Here is a 21,248-nt window from a genome sequence, read left to right as displayed (position 1 = left end):
GTTTACATCCATGCAGAAATCAGACAGAAAAATAGACTTCTTGGTTCGGTTGCAATCTTATGTCTTAATGTACATGCAGGCGAGTCATGTGTTACTTTCTCATCACAGCTCAGTTAATCTGTAACACAATCATCTCCTACGTGCTGCACGCTCTATTATCTCAGCAGAAGAGATCAACCGTGTCTCATCCCACAATAGTTGACAACAAAGGACATGTTCATCGCTGCCATTTGTCTTAAAATAAAGAATGTGGATGATTTAGAGAAGTTATCATCAATATTCATGCAACATGACCCAGAGGCCCAAAAACAAATGTGTTTGAGGTATCCCTTTTGTTGTCTCTGGGTCACCTTGACCCTGAGGTAACACAAGTGTCTAGTAAAACACAAAACATTTTTACTAGATATAATGTTGCTAGGTCGTCTTCGATCTGATGGAACTCGTGCACTGATCCAGGTCCAGATCAGCCATCTTGATGTGGCTTTCTACATAACAGAGAACATTTAAAAAAAAAAGATCACTGCTGAGGGACAAGCATGTGTAGAACAATGCGTCGGTGGTAATGTGGAAGACGGCGCCGCGGGTCAGCGACAGCTCAATAGACTTATCGATATGCGAGGGTGAGTCAGAGCTGAGCCGCTGACCTCCCACTGGCTGGCGACACTTCCAACAGCCAAGTTGTGAAAATCGGGAAGTGAGAGAACGTGGAAGAGAACTTTAAAGCCACAGTGGCCTTGGAGCCGCTCGCCTTCTCGCTACTATCAACAAGAAGAAAGACGAGGGCGTGGGAGGTGGGGCCACCATAAAGAAGATATGGTTTCATGATATCATCATCAAAAAAAATAGAAGGCGGCAAATCATTGAAGAGATATTTCAGTGCAAAAAGGGAACTCACCTCTGGCTGAAAGCTTCTTGGTGTTAATTATTTTGGCGGCAAACTCCTGCCCTGTGGAGATCTTCATGCATCTCTTGACCACAGAGAAAGCGCCTCTACACAACATGGAAAAAAAACATCTTTAGAGACTGGTCAACATTTTTATTTTTAAAAATGAACGAATAGGAAACTGAAAGCAGCCACTTTTCTAAAAGAGAACTTGTTTTTTTCAATGTATTTGTAAGTGTTGTTCACTTGTGTGCTGCAGGTTATGGGATTCTTCGCTTGAAAATCATTTTTAAAACCAGTTTGGTCGTTAAAATACTTTTTCTTTATGGTTAAGCACCGATTCTGCGTTCAAGGGATTATTAGATTTTTTTTTACGTGCGTTAATGTAAATGAAACCAATGTCCTGAAATAAAATAATTGATGTATGAATGGAAGCCAGACTGTGGTTGTTTTCATATCACATTAAGCATTTATCAACATTCACATTTATAGTGAGAGTTTAGAATGAGGCTCGAACTTTACTGTGATTTTTGTTTAAATCCCTAACAAAAGCACAATGTTTAATTTCAGCACCGAGGAACTCAGTGGAAACTTCTTCGTTCTTCCGTGAGCGACCTTAAGATGTGCAGCAATAGTTGGACTTACTTGCCCAGCTCCTCGTACAGCTGGTACTCGTCGGTGAACCTGGTGCAGGTGGTAGAAGCCATGTTCAGGTGAGCTCGGAACCCTTCCCGCGTCTTCACACAAGTGTCAAGAGAGAAGCTTCTGAGGACAAGTTCCGTGAAGCAGACGGCAACTGGGCGGCTCTCCTCCCGGCCCCGACTCGCTCTGGTCCCGGTTCTCTTTCAAGTGACAGAAGCGTCGCGACCTGCTGTTGTGTTCTTCTGCGCTGACACTTTGGACTAGTTGACCGAGATCAAGTTAGATGAGTCTGGTACTACATCCGGTGGTTTACCTTCAAAATAAAGCGCCAACAGACGTTTTCATATTTTTCAAAATTGTGCTTTATTCGAAATAAACATACAACTATTCGGCACTTCATTTATTTAAATACATTCAACAGCACACTGCTAAATTCCATAGTGCGGCTCCATCCATTCTAGAAATCGCATTTGGCCTAAAGATCTGTACTTCACAAGTATAAGGACGTATATTTATTTTAAAAACGACACGTTTTTAAAACGTCTACACTAAGGCACGTTTATTTTGGAAACACACCTGGTTTGTAGATTTAACTCGGGTGACTTCCTAGTTGTATTTGCTGTACAAGGTTGCCATCTTGCGGCCGGAAACCCATTCATTAATTTAAATCTCATTTTTTATAATCAGAATAAAAAAAACTTTTATTGCCAGTGATGTAAACACAACATTGCATTTTTTGTGGTGGCAGTGCAGGATCAAATGATGAAATATTTGTTGACCATTATTTGGCGAATTTTTAACCCAAAACTATAATAAATAAAGTATTTATCACGTTTTGCATTATAATGCATTCATGCAAATTGATTGAAAATAAAATTAAGGAAAAAATGTTACACTGATGATAAATTGCAAAGTTTAGGCAGAGGCCATTACACAATAAAACAATTAAAATGTATTTATTTGTTGCAAAAGACAAACAAACATTGTACTACAGCTTTCTGTAGTTGACCACCATGCTGTAAGGTTTAGGGGTCTGGGTAGCTCCAAAAACAGGAGTAAAGTCTGGCTTCCCTGCGTTCTCAGGCCAGGTGAAGGTGAACTTTCTCAACAGAGTGATCAGAAAAAGGAAGAGCTCTACACGAGCCAGAACCTCACCGAGACACACCCGAGGACCTGGACAGAAGGAAGGGAACACAGAAGAGGATGGTGAGATGACGTGACTCAATGGTCAACTGATGCTCACCTGTAGAAAACGGAATGAAAGCCTCTGGTTTATAAAACTCTCCCTTGTCATTCAGGAAGTTCCCAGGGTTGAATCCTCTGTGATCTTTCCACTGTCCCTCTTCAAAGAGAACCGACGAAAGATTTGGAATCACAAGTGTTCCCTGTAAAAGTATGAGAAGGCCAGATTGTAATTGTTGATACAACACATTTCAAGTTTAAACAGCAAAAACCTCTGGCTTACCTTTGGTATGGAGTATCCCATGAGCTCTGTGTCGTTGGTTGTTCGATGGAAGACAGCTAAGGGAACTGTGTCGGCCACCCTCTGGATCTCATGGATGACAGCCTGAGAAATAGATCATCAATTAAAGCAGGAAAATATTACCGGACAAGCTACAGTTGCAGGGCCACTTTCTAGTTTGTAGTTTTCTAAATCAATGTTTGTTGCAATGACATTACAATCCTACTTGTAAATATGGCATCTGGTGTCTGTCTTCATAGGTGGCTTCGACCTTCTCGCCCAAAACTTCATCAATTTCCCGCTGACAACGTTCTGACAAAAGAAGTAGGAACGGTACAAACTTACTTTGAGAAGTAGTGGTTTGATCTGTATTCTTAAAATATAAAGGTCTCTAATATCTCTATAATAACCTAACAAATTACTAACTAGTTAATATTTTATATCAATTTAGAAATATGACAATCTAAATCTGAAATAAGCTAATTTCTGTTTACAGCATGCAAAGACAAATTCCCAAACATGGTTTTCTGGTGTCAATATAAGGGTTTAAACCACACAGAAGGTGTTCTCACCTTGAACATCAGGGTGGTGAATCAGGTAAAGAAGCCCAAACAACAGCGTGTTGGCAGTCGTGTCAGTCCCGGCGACTTGAAGATCCAAAATATAGGCATGGAGTTGATCCTCAGAGAAGGTGGATTCTTTATTCTTGTGCTTCACAGGCAGAAAAAGAAATGTAAGCATCTCTTCCAACACTTCACACAAGGGACCAAATATTCACCTTGTCTAGTTCATCCAGGTAGGAGTCAATGAAATGTCTGGGTTCACCTGGAACCCGGCTTTTTTTGCACTCAGCCACTATGTCCTGGCGTTTCACGTAAGACTCCTGGAAAACAGTGAGATTTAAACATAAAATAAATAACCAAAAACAGCTCAAAGAATATTCTCGCCCTTAACAATATATATAATATAACAACATTATCTGCATTTGAAATAGCATTGTCTGTAAAGACAGTGATGAAACCTTTTTGGGTCTAGATCAGTGGTGGGAAACTTAAATTAAATTTCCTTTATAACAGTGGTCGTATTGAGGGGCCATCAAGCAACAAAAATAAAATCAAGTAATAAATGCATGCTTAATGTGCATATATTATAATGGTATTTTATAAAGCATTTAACATTTTAAATAGCACACAGTTTTTATATCCACTCAAATCTTTTTTTGAAGGGGAAATACAGTAAATACTCTGAAATATGCCACGAGCAGGGGACTACAGTCCTAAACAAAATCCCTATTGTCACATTTAGAGACTAATAATGAATAATAGAAAATTTAACAAAATACAATTGTTCGTTTCTACATGATTTTCCCTGTCCTGCTGCCAACACCCGGATGTCTCGTGGAAAATAGAAGAGTGACCTCCATGTTTTAAAAACAAACTCACCCTCAGCATGGTGAATACTTTCCTAAAGGGCAGCGGGAGACTCCGCACGATGGGAAGAGAGTCGTAGATCTGCGTGACGAGATAGACATGTGTCAACTGAGATTGAAAGAATTGATCATGGCAGTGGGTCACACCACACTCTCACCATGGCCCAGCGTCCATTGAGGATTTTGTTCATCGTTTGAAAAAGGTGTACAGTAAACCTCATGGTCTTATCCTCGTAATCGTAGTGACGAGCCTCGAGGACTTGGCTGATGAGGTTTAGAGCAGCTTTGTGGAACAAACTTTGACATGTTGTGGGCTTCCCTGAGAGCACAAATCATTTCATGTGTCAACTTATTAAATCGTGTTGTTTTTTTACTGCAGTTTTTGTGCTCCTTGGATCATTCAAATACTGTATGACAGTAGACGCACCAAGATTCTTTATCAGTTCTTCTGAGACGTAGTGGACCTCCTTTAGAATCCTATCCTCCATGGACATTTTGCCAACACCCAAGTTCCTCAGAGTCATCAGGCCAAAGCGCCGCTGCTCCCTCCAGAGGGTGCTATAGTCCGACAGAAACACCCCTGTAGCATGATCTGCAACCACAGATGTTTACCCTTTGAATTCATATATCACATCTCCATAGATCTGGTTCACAGCAGAGCAACATTGTAACTGTTAATCACGCCGTAAAGAACACAAGAGAGCAAAACACGCTTGGCTTCAGGAGTTCTGTGTGGTATCACTCAACACTCCCACACTTGGTAAATGTTTACGCTTTTAACTTTGTTTCCAAAAAGTATTACAGTAAAGACGACACATCATATATTCAGGTACAACGTAAATGTGCCTTTATTTGAAGGACTCCTTGCATAATTTGGTTTTGTTCCTTGTGTTGTCTCTTGGTCAAGGTGACCTAGATGCCAAGAAAAAAAAAAGTTTTGTGGCTTCCATAAAAACATATGTGGTAGAGGTTGTTCACCTTGACCCAGAGACAACACAAGGGTTAATACGAGAGCATTTGCCTAGTTTGGGTTTCTTTTTTTAACATGAACTCGCTTCAATAGATTTCCAAGAGTGCTCGCGTGTGTGTCTGTTACATAACAGTGATCTGGCCGAAGCTTTTATTGATCAACTCTTTCAGATCCTCTCTGTGCTCACTGACCTACTTTGTCTAGTTAATGTTCCCCTCTGATTGGAACACATTCAACTCCGGCTGATTCCTATCTAAGTAAAGTAATAAAATCATTGTCAAATATAATTCAAATTCACATCAGTCTGTAATATAAAAATATGTTCATTAAATAAAAATTGATGCGTAATTTAAAATGATTATTATTTTGCTTCCAGGAATAGACTGCAACAGAAAAGATGACAAAAGTGTTAAAGAACTCCATAAATAATGTTAAGCGTTTACTTTACTTTGTTAAATTAAACATTTAATTTCCAACATGAAATGTAATGAGTATCTTTGCTGACCCCACGTGCAAACAAGAGACAACGTACCGTGGACTATGGCGGCATCATTGACCATCAGATTTTGGGGCCGGCCGGAGAAGTCAGCACCTTTGGTGACCAGAGCTTCCTTGACGGTCCTCAGACCGTTGAGCACCACCGTGGGTCTCGAGCCAATGAAGATGCCGAAGACGTTTCCATACTTCTTGGAAAACTGACGATCAAAATGTTGTTTAGTTTGTGGAGAAGAAGACAGAGGGGTTTTCAATGCCGAAGACCTCGGCCAAGCCAGGTATTTAAACAATGGTATGTTTTTGCTGTACATTTTTTGATTATATCGTTTGTTTTTCCTTTCGACATATTCTTGAAAGCAATGAGCTCAATGGGACAGCAGGCAGCAGAAGCCTTCTGCAACAAAACATTGGTTTGAACAAGAAAATCAGCTTTTGCTTTAAATGCAGAACACTAACAAACTGTGCATCTCTTCATTGGTCCACCATCAATATCACCTAATATCAATCAGTTAGTTAAATGCTTGAATTTTTAATTTTAAGTCAATTGACCACAGCAAGACCAAACGTGATGAAGTCCTCCTACAGACATGTATGACGTTCAAGTTGTTATGGAAACAAAATAAATTCCTCCCTCAGCATATGCATTTAATGAGTGTTTACCTTCTCAAAGTCTTTAATGGGACTCTCCAAGTTAAGATCCAGAAGATTCCCCAGGAATGGAATGGGTTGAGGTCCAGGAGGGAAGTTTTTGGGTCTCCTTGTCCTGAAGAGCATCAGGAAGAGCAGGAGAAAAAGGAAGAAGAGTGCTGATGTCCCGATCATGGTGAAGACTAAGGTGCAGTGAGGCCAACCTCACTCTTAAATAGCTGCTGTGGCAGACAAACACAACCTTTGCTCCATTTTATTGATCTTTACCAAACCTAACCATGGGAACCAGAACACATTTTATGCACACATTACAAATGATTGATTGATTCAAGTTTATTAAATCTTATTTATTTCCATGTCTACCGACTCCTTTCCAAGACATTTTTATTTGTGCTTTTTTCTGATTTTCTTGGACTCCTGTGTTTGTCTTATGTATCTTGATCTTTTAAAGTATATATTTTAGCTGTGTATTGTTTTTGATTGTTAAAGTGCTTTGTGACCCTGTTCTAGAAAGGCACTTACTTACTTACTTTCTAGTTAAATGCTCTGTTAACCATTATCCCTTGGCTTTGGGGCGGGTCTGAAGAAAGTGGGTTAAACCGTGTTGCCTAACCTTGGGCACATTTTATTTTCTAGCTCTGTATATCAGATGATATTGCTCTTGTATGTCGAAGCATAGTATCAAGCACAGTACGGACGAAAAGAATGAAGATGAAGTCAGACAATCTGTTCTGGTCATCAAATAAATGTTTTGCTCCTCAGGATCTTCTGAATAAAGAATAACTCCACTTTTGTACTCACACCTTCTGGTATGTGACAGGTGTGGAGGTGTTGCTGTCGGTGAAACTTATCCAGACAGTTTTCTCCATTACTGGCAGTGAGATGAGATTCTTTGGAGGACCGAGTCGGAGCCAGTACAGTAAACAGCTGAGCAACTCCATCTGGGAGGAATCAGATCAGGCGAGTCCTCCTCCTCATATCCTGTCCGACCTGAGTGCTCTCACATGGACGCTTGTGTGTTTTTCTCTTTGTAGGAATCCTTTTGTGATGTGCAGGGTTTTCGTCATTATGTGGGCAGATGGATGAATCACCCATTCTTCTATCCTGACAAGTTATCAAATAGACTATCAAGAGACGAACAAGAGTTCACAGGCCTCTTTTATTCCTGTCTTTTATTCAACGTTGTAGTACAATACCACCATGGAAGTCATTAAAGAGGGTGGAGGTTCAGCTCAAAAAATAAAATCAAAAAAGATACATATTCATGTTGATATCTTGAACTATAAAGATGCCAGTGATGATTATGAGCTCAAGATTATATCTTATCCCTTTTTACAATTATACAGATTATTCCAATAATGAATTGAAGGAAATGGATTAGCTTGGTCAGTGTTTGAAAGAGGGGGACAAACACAGATAATATTAAGATATATTGAGCCTCCAAGAATAGAAATTACAAATAATTACAACATATAATAATTGATAATAGCCTTTAAATCAAAATGGTATTCCTGATGGTCATGCTGCCAAGCAGGCAAAGCAATCAACTATGATATATTAATAGGAAAAACATTAAGTTAATGATGTTGAACTTGTGATGGCTAACACGTAATGTTGAAGTTCTGCTTATCTTGTATTGTAACTGATGCTTTCAAGCTCTGACACTGCCTCGTGTTAACTCTATTGTATTGACATCCCTGGGAGGTGCATCGTTGGACTTACATGCTGGCTTTTGTCTAACTCACTTATGTCCAAACCATTTGCCGGCCTTGAGCAGATTACACTTGGACTGTGGTCTGCATTTAAAACAGTATAACAAAAAGTCTTTGAAATATTGAGGTGCAGTGAGTCACTCCGTCGACCCAAGCCAGGAGGTTCACAGGCTGTGGACTTAGCAAAGTAAAAACCCTGAAAAGAAATGCAGTTGAAACACATTACAACATGTCAGGGATTAAAAGAAAAGGAAATACAGTTGAAGGGAGAAAGAAAGAGATTACGTGACAGCAAAACAGGAACTTGAGTTGGGCAGTAAAAGAATAGCGTTATATTAAAATATCATGGGAGTGGTCCTGGGATAGGCTAAAATGAAGCCACATGTTACAAAGTGGATAGAATGAGTGTGCTGGATCGAATATTCAGGGTAAGAACTGCTCACTTCAGGAAATCCCCATCTTTGCAACAGTAATACTGGCCAAGTGGATCTGTCCAAGCAGCTGATTCACTGTTCGTACATCAACAAGAATAAATCACATCAGATACAGTCATGGTCTGTGGTTGCGGTGGACGTAACAGATTCTTATGTGACTAGCTGATTATTGCACGATGAAAGAAAACCTCAAGGCTTTCTCCTAAAAGCTCATATATTTTTTCTTTATTCAGGCACGAAACTGGCCAGCTTCTTTGGTGACTGCCGGGGAAAGACTTGCTATTACGTCATCCGAAAGCATAACAGCAGCTCGTTTTCATGGTTGTACAACTTTAACAAAAAGCTGTCCATGATGTCAAATTGATGGAATGACACGTGACTGCCAGGAGGCTCTGAAGATCAGACCTTGAGGATCACTATGATTTCTGTGCCAGGACGCTGTTTTGTATAGTGTTCCTTCTATGAAGCTGCTCATACTTTTATGGGTTTACAGCTCAAGTTTGTGAGAGATGTCCAGTTGAGTCATCACACGGAACAAGCAGCTCTTGGCATAGGGTTGGTAGGTTCTTGGCACACATGCTCCTGCTGTCCAAAGTCATTCTGCCACACTTGGCTTGCATCAAAGAGTTCCAGCAGTGTCACCACTTAAAAGGTAGTTTTCTTAAAGTAAGGCACTGTGACTTGCAGAGAGAACCGTTCAGAGCCCATTTATGAGAGAACGAGAACACTTTTCCTACATCAGGTCGGCCAATAACTGAAAGCAAATGTGAATTCCCAAAGAATCCGGGATTTAACTGCTCAGGCCCGAGAGAGCGAAGAAATTCTGTGAACATGATCTCCTGCAATTCTCTTCTGTGGCTCTAATACAGCCAGGGCATCGCTGTTATGCAACCGCCAAGTGAGGCTGAGATTACTCACGCATTTTCTGGTTCCCATGGGAACAATGTCGATACTTGACTCATATCTGGGTGAAGAAGGAAAGTTGCTACACATCACCCCACTAAGTGTCATCTGTTTTCATTTATAGGCGAGAAAGTTTGTGGGAACCTCCGTCAAACGTGAACATAAGTTGTTAACACTAGAAAATCTTTGACAGTTGAGCAGGCTCCTTGTGTTACATTATTTTCACCAGCTCTGGGTGGTAATTGATGTAGAACTTGGTACTTTGACACACTAGCCTCAGATCAAGTTTCTTTTTTTGGTTTTAATACAAAAGGAAACGAAGGGAAGAAAGAGGATAGAGGTCAAGAGCTTTGTGTGCATGCAACTAATTCCATGGCCCTCCTTGACCAACATGAGTGCAATATGAAAATTAAAAAAGTCAAATTTTATTAATATATTTAATTTCCTGATAAACATCTGTCAACTTGTATTAGTTCAGTGATCCTTTTTTTCCCTTATGATAACTTGTCTGTTTGAAGCTCAAATATATATGACCTTCCAAATCATTTATTTTTCAATTGCAGCTCTTATCATTCTTTTAATTGCTATTGTTGTTACCAAAATAATAATACAATTATTATATTTTCTGTTTTATCTTAATTTTGAACACCTGCTCTTGATAACCTCAATTTTATTTTTCTCATCAATATTAAATCCACCCCTATATTTGTCTTATTTCTAAAGCACATATAATTCAAAAATATTTAAAACTTGTTTGTCTCAACGCACATTTTCATGTAGCCCCATTGCAAAATGATTTCAACTGAGTAAGTAAAGAATTTAGAAGACACTTCTACAACAATTAAAAGACACACAGTTAACAGGTATTATAACAAACTTAAGGTTGAGGCTAAACAGTATTTATTTTGAAGTTATAAATTGTGAGTTTAATTATTGTGTATGTGCTATTTTTGGGGGAAATTGAATGTTTTAGATAGATGGACAAACAATGAAAGCCCATTTTTAATCCTAACATAAATATTTTGGGGCTAAAACATAAGTATATTTTGAGCGTAGGGAGGGGCTCTGAATAGATCTGCAGCCACTCATTCAATACTTTCACTGACAAAAATGCTGTCCAGAGAAGGATTGTTGGTGGTCCTAATTACAGTATTGTGTTCTGCTGTGTCTAAATGCTCAACAAGTTGGCTTCACATATGATAGAAAGCCTTGGTTCATATCAGTTTTGATTCTGCCTGTGTTTAATTGTTTAGTACAAGTCTTGAAACACACTCTGATTTGAACAGGAACCTCTCCAAATTGCATTTGTTTAAAATTGCACGAGCAATCTTTGTAAAGTTACAGCATCTGGTGTCCAGCCTCTTTGTAGTTTGCCAAATCAGGATAAAACACATTGATTAAAATATTGTACTAGAAAGAACTGAAGACAATAATGTTTTATTTTTTGTCTCGTCAGAATATTCAGTCAGATTTAAACCACAAAGGAAACAAATCACACAAGGCAAAAACAAAGTTTGTCTCTTTGACTTTTATTTTGTTCGTCATACATTCAGGTGGCCTGGTGCCAGACCGGTCGTAATCTAAAGGGAGAGAACATATTCTATTCTAGTTTTTACAAGCGGTGCTCATTCGACCACTTGCATGTCACATTAATGATTCCCACACTGATCCCCACACAGAACAGCTATGTGTGTTAATCACATCCCACAACTAAATATGAATGGTGCAAAAGAGAAAATAGTTCAAGCATGCAACACAACCTAGAAAAATAAAATTCTTTAAATGCCCATGATTTCAACATGAGGTCATAGTTATTTCTGGGCGTGACAGTAGTGTTTTTGAACAAGTGGATTCCGCCTTTTTTGTCCTTAAAAAACCTCCATAGAAAATATTTTTAAGAAATATCAGTCCCTGAGATAATGAAACTTGAGTCTTTCACAAAGGCTGAAGGTCAATCCTCCACTCTTCTTTTTAGCTTCCTGTTCTTTAACTTATTATTCCACCTCTTTGGACTCAGATGGTTGGTGAAAAAGTGATCGTATCTGTCGTCAATATGTTGCCTGTTGTTCCCCTCGTCTTTGTACCAGGGCCCCCACACACCACCGTTGTACTGCGGGTTGGAGCGCAGGTCCTTGGCTGGGTAGCGGACAGGAATCGCTGTCTTGTTGTATTGTGCAAGCCGCATTAGCATCTTCTTGACGATGTGAGGGTAGCGCTGAGACAGATCCACTCTTTCATAAGGGTCAGCGGTAATGTTGAAGAGCCACAGAGACTTACCCCGGTCCCAGCGCACTCGTTCATTATGCAATCGATTTGTCAAGCGCTGGTTGGAGAAAGTTTGAGGCGGCACCCAGTCACTGTACCCCGGCACCCCAGTCAGCAGCTTCCAATGGCCAACACGAAGCGCCGCCTGGATGGCTGTGTTCCAGATTCCGTAACCAGCCTTCCATGATCCGTTTTTGGATTTAATGTAAATAGGATCGATGTTATGAAGTATGTCGTGGCGTGGGGAGGGACGGCCCTCACTGATGGCCTCCCATACATCATATCCATCCAGGTTCAGGTCTTCGTCTAAATCTCCTTCACCCAGAGTCACCAATGTCGGGAACCAGTCAGTGATGTGGACCAGAGATCGACATTTTGTCCCTTTATTTACCAACAGTGGACTATGCACAAAGCCTACAGCCCTGATGCCCCCTTCCCAATATGTAGCCTTACTACCTCTCAGAGGCCAGTTGCTCCCCCCTGCTAAGGGTTGGCCTCCATTATCAGAGGAGTAGATCAAGACAGTATTGTCATAAAACCCATAATGTTTTAATGCCAACGTGAGGTTGTGGATGGCTTCATCAAGGCAGGTAACCATGGCAGCATATTTCCGGCGGTGCGGGTTCGGAATGCCCTTGTAGCGTTCGAGGTAGTGGGCAGGAACCTGCAGCGGGGAGTGAACGGCCTGATAGGCCAGGTACAGAAACAATGGCCTGTTCGGGTTGTGGTTGGCCAATATTTTAATGGCTTTACGAGTAAACATCATAGTGGAGTACATTCCTCGATCCTGTTCCCAAGCAGCCTCCTCCCCTTCGTACAAGTCATAGCCACACATGCCAGGACCTTCACATTTATAGTGGCTGTAGTAGTCCCCGCTCCCTAGGAGAGAGCCGAAGAAGCTATCGAAGCCCCGCTGGGTGGGAAGGCAGCCACGTTTGTAGAATCCTAGGTGCCATTTGCCCACCATGTGAGTGGAATATCCTGCCTGCTTGAGCTTTTGAGGCAAAGTGACGTTTTCCAGGGGTAGACAGTTGGGCTGTGTAGCTCTGATGATGGAGTGCTGTAGACCAGTGTGGATCTGGTACCTAAGAGAGAAGAATGAAAATGGTAAGAGAAGGTTGAACAGAGATAAACTGTATCAATAAATAGACCCCAATGAATAGATTGGGTTAAAAAGGTTTTTAACATTTTAACATTCCGACCTCACGCTTTAAGAGAACTATATAAAAGTAAAATAAATTCCACAAAAATTAAATTAAATTCCACCAAAAATAATTAAGTTGAGTCAAGCAATTCCAGATTTTCTTCTGACCACTTAGTAATGCTAAAACTTGTTATATAAATGTTAAATATATTGTCACTATATTCAAGTGCAAGTTTAATCAACTGACTAATTTTGTTTCATGTGCTCACAAAATTATATTTAAAGTTTTTGCTGAATCCATAGAAGTAAAAAAAAAACTTCAAAATCTTCCTAAATCCAGATGGACCCAGCTGAACATCAGCAGCTAAGCATGTTTTTATCTGTTTTTGACTTATTTAACATGAGGAATTCATGATATTTTGTGATCATAAGTGGCTTAACACATCTTCCATTAATTCCATTAGGTTTCAAAAAGCGCACACTTTAACCTCTCATCCTGCCTGGCTTTACTCAACTCGACACACCATCTCTCTTGTGGTACTCAACACCTTCTTTCGTTCTTTGACCCCTGATCCTTCTCCCCTGAGGTCTCAAATGCTAACTCAGGCTGTCATGAAGCTGTGTGGCTTTCTTGAGTGTTTTGCACAACTTAGAAGAATGTGGGAGATCAGAAGGGTCTTATTCTTTTCACTTTTATAGGGAAGTCAAATGCAATCTGGACTGATCATCTAGCGTGTACAATTTAACTTAGAAGTAAAAAGTATTTAAAAGGAACCTTAAGAATATGCAACATCAAACGAGGCTTTATGAATAATAACAAACCTTCATTGGACAGACATCGTCCAAGACAAGGAATGATAAGCCCAGCTTAGTTTAGAAAGCTACTTAAAGTCACAGGACTGAAATTCTTTCTATGGTACCCCAATAACAAGGAGCTAGTGAAGAGACCATTTTGCAGAAAAGGGTTTTAAACGTAAGCAGAAGATGTCCTTCAGATCAACACCAAGCATTAAAGATAGTTGATGAATCAGTTGAGCATCACATTAGATGATAGCCCTTTGGAAAACCAACGCCATGTTAATGTGTTTGTGGGAAAGTGGCCAAAAAGAAAGACTCATGTCTTTCCTTGGGAAACAAATAATAGGAAAAAGGTTGTTTACATCAGACAACTTGTGGTGTATCACAATGTTCTCTTCAAATCTGGAGGGATTTCCTAGATATATTTAACACAATGTCGTTTTCCATAACCCAGCAGTAGGTGGGATATCAAGACCTCAGATTTCGCACAGAATCGGTGTGTCTGTCCTGTAACAGTCTCTTACTCTAGAACCCCTGCAGATATTTTGCAGCTCACATACCGAAAGGTAACGTGCGTGTAATGAGAATGTCATGCTAAGTGCAGTCTCTGATCCCCCCACCGATCAGTCAAACCGAGGCAGGGTCCTGACGGCGAGTGGAACAAGGCGGAGCACAGGCCCCTCTCTGGTGAACCTGCCCTGCGTCTTTTGGACTCACGCTGATGTCGACAAGGAAACTGCATGTACTTTGTAGGAGAAGAAGGACAGGACTCGCTTTCTGAATTCATGAGTCCTCAAGGAAAATCTGCAATAACCGGTAACCCCCTAAAATATTTTCTCACTCACTGCAGACTGATGTGACGGATCTCTATGAAGTTTTAAATAAAAAGCAGGGAATCTAGACCCTGGGCAAGAGGCCAGGGCTCTTGAGTTAACCACCCCCAGCACTGCCACAATTCACAGTGGCTTCTCTTCTGTGTGTGATTTGGACCTCCCTGGTCCATATCACACTTTAAAGTCAGAGCGAGAGTGAGAGTGAAGTATCCTAGAATCAAACTGTCCTTCTAGTTTATTTGCACAACTGTTGAGATGAGAAGCCAGAAAATCACACACCTCATTTAGCTCAAATCACAGACCCTCGGCAACTGTCCCAGCAGACAAGTGCATTGGCCGTGTCCGTAGCTGCAAGTGTGTGGAGGATCCAGAGAGATCCTGCTAACTGTGCTCCACGTCTTCTGCACATATGGTTCGAATAAGCAACGAGGACTAGAAACTGTCTGTTTGATCACAGTCAGCTCTGCTTCGTCTTTGTCTTTGCACTCTTTCAAAGAAGTGCTCACACTGCCTTTATGTAACACCACCTTTGTACATGTTCTTATCTGTGCAATGCAAAGTGGTGTGTTTTATGGATTTAATGAATAAACTAAATGGTTCTGGTCCAGACACACTGCCCTTAAATTACTTTAATAAAAAACCCCGCCTCTGTCATCAAAATAGACAATGTTATATAACCGTTTTCCCAAATGAATGCTTAAAAGGTAACTGAATTAATTCAATCCCCCCGGGGTCAAAACTATATGTAATGATGATGGAGACATTTTTCTTGCAGCAATGATGTTTAAAAATGATTACCTACCTACCTAACCGGCTACCTGCCTTCTTACATACCTACCTACCTACCATCCTACATACCCACCTATCTAAAATTCCTTAATTAATTGTATTTTAAGTAATATATAATCAAACCACATTATCTGATAAGATAAGGTATGATCAGTTATAATTACGTCTTAGTTGTGTCTGTCTTTTGGTTTAATGGCTCCTCAGATGCAGATGCAGCAAAGCCAGTTAATGATCTACAGTCTGTACAATCTGTAAACCATGTCCATATAAAGTCAGGGCAGGACTGCCAAAGGTAAAGAGGTAAAGAGGTCCCTATAAATCTGGTTTACAATCTACAGACAGTGTATACAGTTATTTTCTTGTTTACAGCAGCGCTTTAAGTGGAAAGTTTTGGGATTTGAGTGTTTAGATTATCTATAATAAAGCACATAAAATAGGCTTAGGGACATTTCAATGCAGCTACTTGTTTGTCAAAGCTAATGATACAATTTTAATGAGAGGTTTATTCTTAATCGTTGTGTGGTGTGCTTTTAAACAAAAGTCATTGTAAGAGAAAACAAAATATCCATAAATAGTAACCCAAAAAGTAAAAACATGAAATAAACTCACATCATCATTATTTGTTCGCAATGTTATTTGATAAAGAAGAACTGCTCTGGTGTTCAAGGTTCAAAAGCAATAGTGGCTGGATAGTTATATGTATACAAGTCTTAAATATTCCCTTTCTTTTCCAGACAAGGTAAGACAAAAATGTAAACACTGGCTCAAGACATGAAAGCTGAGAAGAAGAGTTAAGATTAAAACAAGCACCATATGCGTCAGACGTATACAGTCGGGTGAGATATAAACCGCCTAATAAAGGAGGAAACCTACAACCACAGGTGTGTCCGTGACTCTGTGAGCTGAAGGACGAGGAGCAGTTAAACACTTCATGATGTATGATGGGAGTCCATGTGCTGGATTTGTTCGAACAGGTTCTCGCAAACATCAATCTAGGTGAAAAGTGTGTTTGCCAAACAACAAAGAAGCTGCACCGTCAGGTCAAAATGATGTCTTTTGTGGACGTCCTTTAAACGTTCTCAATGGAAGCAGCTGGCATGTAGAGAAACCTCTGCCCTCGCCTTCAGCGATCCAGAACTGACTGATGGGATTAGAGGGAAGAGCGGAGATGACTGAGTATGAGCAGCAAATCACATCGGAACACTTAAATCAAACCAGACAGGTTCTCAATCTTCATGTGACAGACACTTTTTCACCTCCTCAAGTCTCTGTGATCCTTAGATTACAACATACTTCTTTTACTCACATACTCGGCACAAACAAATATGAGTGGTGGCTAACCTAGTTGCATCAGAATTAGAAACATAGGACGAAAGTTACAAAACACTCTCTATTCTGAAATATCCCTTCAAGTCTTGTGGAATACTTGATTCTGATTTTTCCATTGTTTTTCTTCTCTGGTTCCCAAAGCTGAAATCCAAATCTTTCTTACAAATTGGCTCTCAACATGTAGCTGATCATTTAGATGTGGGTTAAATGTGTTTTTATCACATTGCTAATGGCTACGGTTCATACTTGTTACTATTACTAATTTGATATTTGAACAGGTAGTAAAATTCCTTAAAAAAAAAAAATACTGAAATGAGTTCAATGTCAGCAGAGTCTGCATCTTCATTTATTTGTATAGAAATGAATGCAACCGCCATTTCTGACCCACAGCCGATCAGAAGAATGGGGTAGGCTAGTCTGTCTTGTCCAGGTCAGTATGAAGATTCTTCTTCAGGTGGAGGATTCAAGTGTGCGTGAGAAAGACATAAGACCAGAGGGGTCTATGTCATCACGACTCTGCAGTGTTCTGGAGGGCGGAACAAGGCCGGACTTAAACTCAGATTTGCACTGGTATTTTTTCAGGTTTCATCCTTAAATTTTGACCATGAGCTGGTGAAGATATCAGCATCTCATCCTCCTAATCCTCAAATCTGCTGGTGCTCTTAGAGATAAAGTCCACTCAAGATAAAAGAGGCCAAAGAATGTACAAGAATCCAAAATAAGCAAACTCAGAAGCTTTAAAAGGTCAGGACAAGTGCTCACTTTAAACTCCTGGGAACATTTCGACTCACGAGAAAAGGACAACTTTCCTTGAGCCTCGAGGGAAACAACTGAATGTTTTTTATACTCAAAGAGTATTGGAGGGAAATGTAAGAAATGTTTACTTCTAAAGTGCTTTGAGGTTACCAATCATTCTCTGGGATTTTTCCCTGCAAAAAACTTTGAGTGTCAGATACATGTTAACAGTTGGGATTACAGTCAGAATGCTTGAAATGAGCCCTCTGTCCTTTGGTGGAAAACCTGATGGCGTTCAAGATAGCTTTAAAAATACTAAAACGGTGTGTAACCGCGTTTCTTACTTCCTGGGTTTGTCCAGCCCATCTACTGTATCACCATGTTCTGCTTAATTTTTTAAGTTTATTTCTAAGCTCTGTTGTAGTAAAGCTCCATTAGATATCTACTATTAATGTCAAACTCACAAAGACCTACTTTTAACAATTTACCAGGATAGAGTGCATCCACCGCCAAATCAAAACAGATATGAAACTCCAGTCTATCTGCCAGCTTACATTTGACTTTAACTTCTCTCCTCACATGACCTGAACATATTAACACAAATTCTTTCATAAAATGATGCCCTTGTTTGGTCAAGGTAGTCGAAGTGAGCCGCATGTTTTCTAAGAAAATTCACAATTAAATATGATTACATAAAGTGCTACAGATGTTGACGGTTGCCTCGGTTACCATGTGAAAGTTGACTCTGGCTCGCTTGAAGGTTTTTGGATTCAGTTTTGGGCTCTGTCTGATATTTGTCTTGACAAGCCTCTGCAAGTGTTCCATAAAGACATGTTCACTGAGATCCACTAAGTGTGAAGTTTTAATGTTTGCACACACGAACAGATGATGTCATGTCAATCAATCAAAGACACACACACACACACACACCGTAACGACAACTCCGACAGCACCGATGTACACAGGTCTACATTTCCACGTGGCAGCTGGAGTGAAGGATTTGTCTTAACGTTGTTGTGGTTTTCTAAAAGACGCTGAGACACCCCCACTTTTGTGTTTATCTCGGATGTGGGCCAGAATGTACCGGTGCCCAGCAAGACTCCAACTTTCCAACTAAAGAGAGAAGCAGATGGAGAAGCCCCATGGAGCTTCAAACTGCTGATGTGAATTATCAACTCACACACACACCTAATAGTGAGTATAGTGCCAAGCCTCACCCACCAATGTTTCTTTACAGTTTCCTCCAGGAACACAAAGGTTTCCAGGGTGACATTCGTGTCCACTCATTTCTAACAAAATACATTTCAGCAACTGAACAAACGTAGGCTCATAAGAATTCATGGGAAACATGGTTAAACGTACAGTGAATACGATCCAGAGTGACACAGCAGGAGTGTGTGTCTGAACTATTAGCTCATAGTTACAGAAGTCTTAGTGATGGAGAATCTGCTATTAATAGTATGAATGTGTAACAAATTATATAAACTAAAGAAAATACTGGAAGACTTTCTTAAAAGAAGAATTGCATGAGTATTATTTTAAATTGTATCTGTATCAGTGCATACTTAACTTTTTAAAACTCTTGATTAACAAATCAACAGAAATTATTTTAAAGGTGTCTACAATACTGGCAAGATGTCTAATTGTGATACAATGGAAAGATACTCACCCTCCAACTTTTAAACAATGAGTTGGTGATGTGATTATACATCTAAAACTGTTCAAATTAAATATATACGACCAGAGGTAATTCATCTAAATGTACAAAGATATGGCAACCAGTTGTGCTGTTTCTTGAAAAGATGGACGCAAATGAATTATCTATGTGACTTGACTTGTATGTTGGTATATTTTCTCTGTGAAATGTATATTTTTATTGTTATTTTATTTTTTGCCATATAGTAGTGTTGTTAAACTGACAGTGCTGTGCTTTGTTTTCAGAAAAGAAAAATATGCCAGGTAAATCTGGTATGAATCTTTAATTAAAAAACAAACATAAAAACCTTTTTTGATCATAATAGTCAACATTAAATAATTAAATCACACTCCAACTATCCTCCTAAAGTTTGTTGGATCCAGATGGTAATCGGGAAAAAATTATATACCATGCATTTCCAAAGTCAGGTTTTGAGCAGATTTAACTCTACGTTATTAACTGCATTTTTCATCGAGAAAATGTAAAATACACGAACAAGATCACGAGTCAACTGAAAACACCACAAGGTGAGACTGTCAAGTGTTGATGTTCATTCTGTTTTCCATTATTTATCCTTTTTTTGTTGAGCTGGATGAAGATATAGATCTAATAACTCTGGGTATGATGCCACTGTTTTTCCACATCATTAAATGTGGCCCTTTTCCTAAGAGGTTTGGACACCTCTGATCTGTACCTGAAACATTTGTTTAAAATATTCATTCATATACTACTATAAAGAAATATACAATATATAATCTTAATTTTGGGCCTATGGGATTATATGTAACGGTTTAATCTTACTTTACTTATAGAATATTTAACAACATTATCGCTTATCATCCCGGTCCGGGCATGACCCCTGACCCCCCAGAGGACAGAGGAGGTCCAGTACCTGCCGGTCATCAGCTGACTCCGGGACGGGCTGCACAGCGGCTGGACGTAGTAGTTCTCCAGCTTGACTCCCTGCGCTGCCAGCCGGTCCAGGGTCGGGGTCTTGATCTCGGAACCGTGGTAACCCACGTCCCGGAAGCCCTGGTCGTCCACGAGGATGAAGACGATGTGCGGCTGGCTGCTGGGCTTGTCGAACTCGTCTCCTCGGTTCCGAGTCCTCCAGTTGTCCCAGGACATCTGGACGCTCCAGGTGTGGGAGATGATGAAGCCCAGGAGCAGACTCGCCGGGACCCACACAATGTACATGCTGCCCTCCGGGGTTTGGATTCCAGGGACGGGTTACAGAGGTTCTGTAGAGCCCCCGGTGGACCGGCTCACATCTTCAAGGAGAACTTTCATGGACTTCATGATCATCTAGACTCGCGCTCTGACAGCTTCCAGGCAGAAGGTCTCCATATGGATCTGGAAAGTCCGGGCTCAGTCCCGGTCAAAACAGGCGTTCCACGTGGGCAGGTGGATCCACAAGAGAACCCCATTCTGTCAAACCCACCATCCTCCCGAACTACCACTCGATCTGGACCGAGCGAGAGGAAGGGGGAGCGAGGTGCGTTCACGGACAGCTTGGACACGCCCACTCCTCGATTCAACACAGGGGAAAAATAAGTGAGAGTTATGTGACAGAAACAAAAAGCATGTCTGGATATATAATATATATGTCTCCATATATTATTACACTAAGAGTCCCAGTGTGCTAGGGTCGCAGGGTTTAGTGATAATTGCATCAGGTCAGTCACATCCATTTGGACACACACAAGGTGAAAGATGATGTGGTAGTTTAATATATATGAAAAATAGGTTTGCGTTTAGATGACATGTTGCATCAAAAAAAAAAAAGGTTCCATTTTCCGTTCAATTGTATAAAATGTATTTCCTTAAAAAAATTGTAATCATTTTAATTTTTACTGCTACGGAAAAAGTTTTAACTGTCAAATGTCATTTCCCAACATGGATGGATATTTAGAACATTTCACAAACAAGAACCAATACACATTAGATCAAATGAAGGCATTATTTGGGACATCGTGTATAATGTCAAAAATCACATTAAAACAGTTGGTGATACAATAGGATTAAATGCAAAGCTCCAAATATTAGAGGAACTAAAATAAGTAGAACGTGAAATAGAAATG

At 40.1% G+C, this 21,248-nt stretch overlaps 3 protein-coding genes across 18 annotated transcripts in view; all 3 read right to left on the bottom strand.

Moving 5' to 3' along the window:
- The window catches only part of camk2d1 (calcium/calmodulin-dependent protein kinase (CaM kinase) II delta 1), a 38,921-nt gene extending 37,135 nt beyond the window's left edge, over window positions 1-1,786 (bottom strand). For 9 of the 16 annotated variants that reach the window (XM_087789768.1, XM_087789770.1, XM_087789772.1 and 6 more), the window contains exons 1-2: window positions 1,529-1,784; window positions 896-990 (exon numbers count right to left, since the gene is read on the bottom strand). In XM_087789768.1, the coding sequence (XP_087645894.1) occupies window positions 896-990; window positions 1,529-1,590 (157 nt within the window). In that variant the 5' untranslated portion in view covers window positions 1,591-1,784. Of the gene's footprint in view, window positions 1-895; window positions 991-1,528 lie in introns of all 16 variants that reach the window. The other 7 variants (XM_087789759.1, XM_087789762.1, XM_087789763.1 and 4 more) reach the window with 2 other exon arrangements.
- A 679-nt stretch (window positions 1,787-2,465) lies between these two features.
- On the bottom strand, window positions 2,466-6,703 carry LOC148082558 (cytochrome P450 2D15-like). The gene is made up of 11 exons (XM_087789776.1): window positions 6,542-6,703; window positions 5,919-6,081; window positions 4,844-5,008; window positions 4,575-4,735; window positions 4,430-4,498; window positions 3,766-3,870; window positions 3,560-3,698; window positions 3,214-3,299; window positions 2,991-3,092; window positions 2,769-2,910; window positions 2,466-2,698 (listed from the first exon to the last, which is right to left on the bottom strand). Exons 1-11 carry the CDS (start codon window positions 6,701-6,703, stop codon window positions 2,514-2,516), a joined length of 1,479 nt encoding a protein of 492 aa, XP_087645902.1. The 3' UTR covers window positions 2,466-2,513.
- Window positions 6,704-11,086: 4,383 nt separating this feature from the next.
- On the bottom strand, window positions 11,087-20,639 carry arsj (arylsulfatase family, member J). Its single transcript, XM_087789758.1, has 2 exons — window positions 20,060-20,639; window positions 11,087-12,928 (listed from the first exon to the last, which is right to left on the bottom strand). The coding sequence occupies exons 1-2, from the start codon at window positions 20,362-20,364 to the stop codon at window positions 11,530-11,532; spliced, it is 1,704 nt and encodes a 567-aa protein (XP_087645884.1). The 5' UTR covers window positions 20,365-20,639; the 3' UTR covers window positions 11,087-11,529.
- Window positions 20,640-21,248: the final 609 nt, after the last annotated feature.

Source organism: Callionymus lyra, chromosome 4, assembly GCF_982586985.1.
Source record: "Callionymus lyra chromosome 4, fCalLyr1.hap1.1, whole genome shotgun sequence".
NCBI classification, from domain to species: Eukaryota; Metazoa; Chordata; class Actinopteri; order Syngnathiformes; family Callionymidae; genus Callionymus; species Callionymus lyra.
This window is presented reverse-complemented; position numbering and strand designations above follow the sequence as displayed.

Coding starts and splice junctions, on each gene's coding strand:
- arsj (XM_087789758.1), bottom strand. CDS start 20,364: ATGTACATTGTGTGGGTCCCGGCGAGTCTGCTCCTGGGCTTCATCATC. Junction 12,929..20,059: donor AGTCAGCTGATGACCGGCAG/GTACTGGACCTC, acceptor CTTCTCTCTTAG/GTACCAGATCCACACTGGTC.
- LOC148082558 (XM_087789776.1), bottom strand. CDS start 6,703: ATGATCGGGACATCAGCACTCTTCTTCCTTTTTCTCCTGCTCTTCCTG. Junction 4,499..4,574: donor TCAATGGACGCTGGGCCATG/GTGAGAGTGTGG, acceptor CTCGTCACGCAG/ATCTACGACTCTCTTCCCAT. Junction 2,911..2,990: donor TGGGATACTCCATACCAAAG/GTAAGCCAGAGG, acceptor ATACTTTTACAG/GGAACACTTGTGATTCCAAA.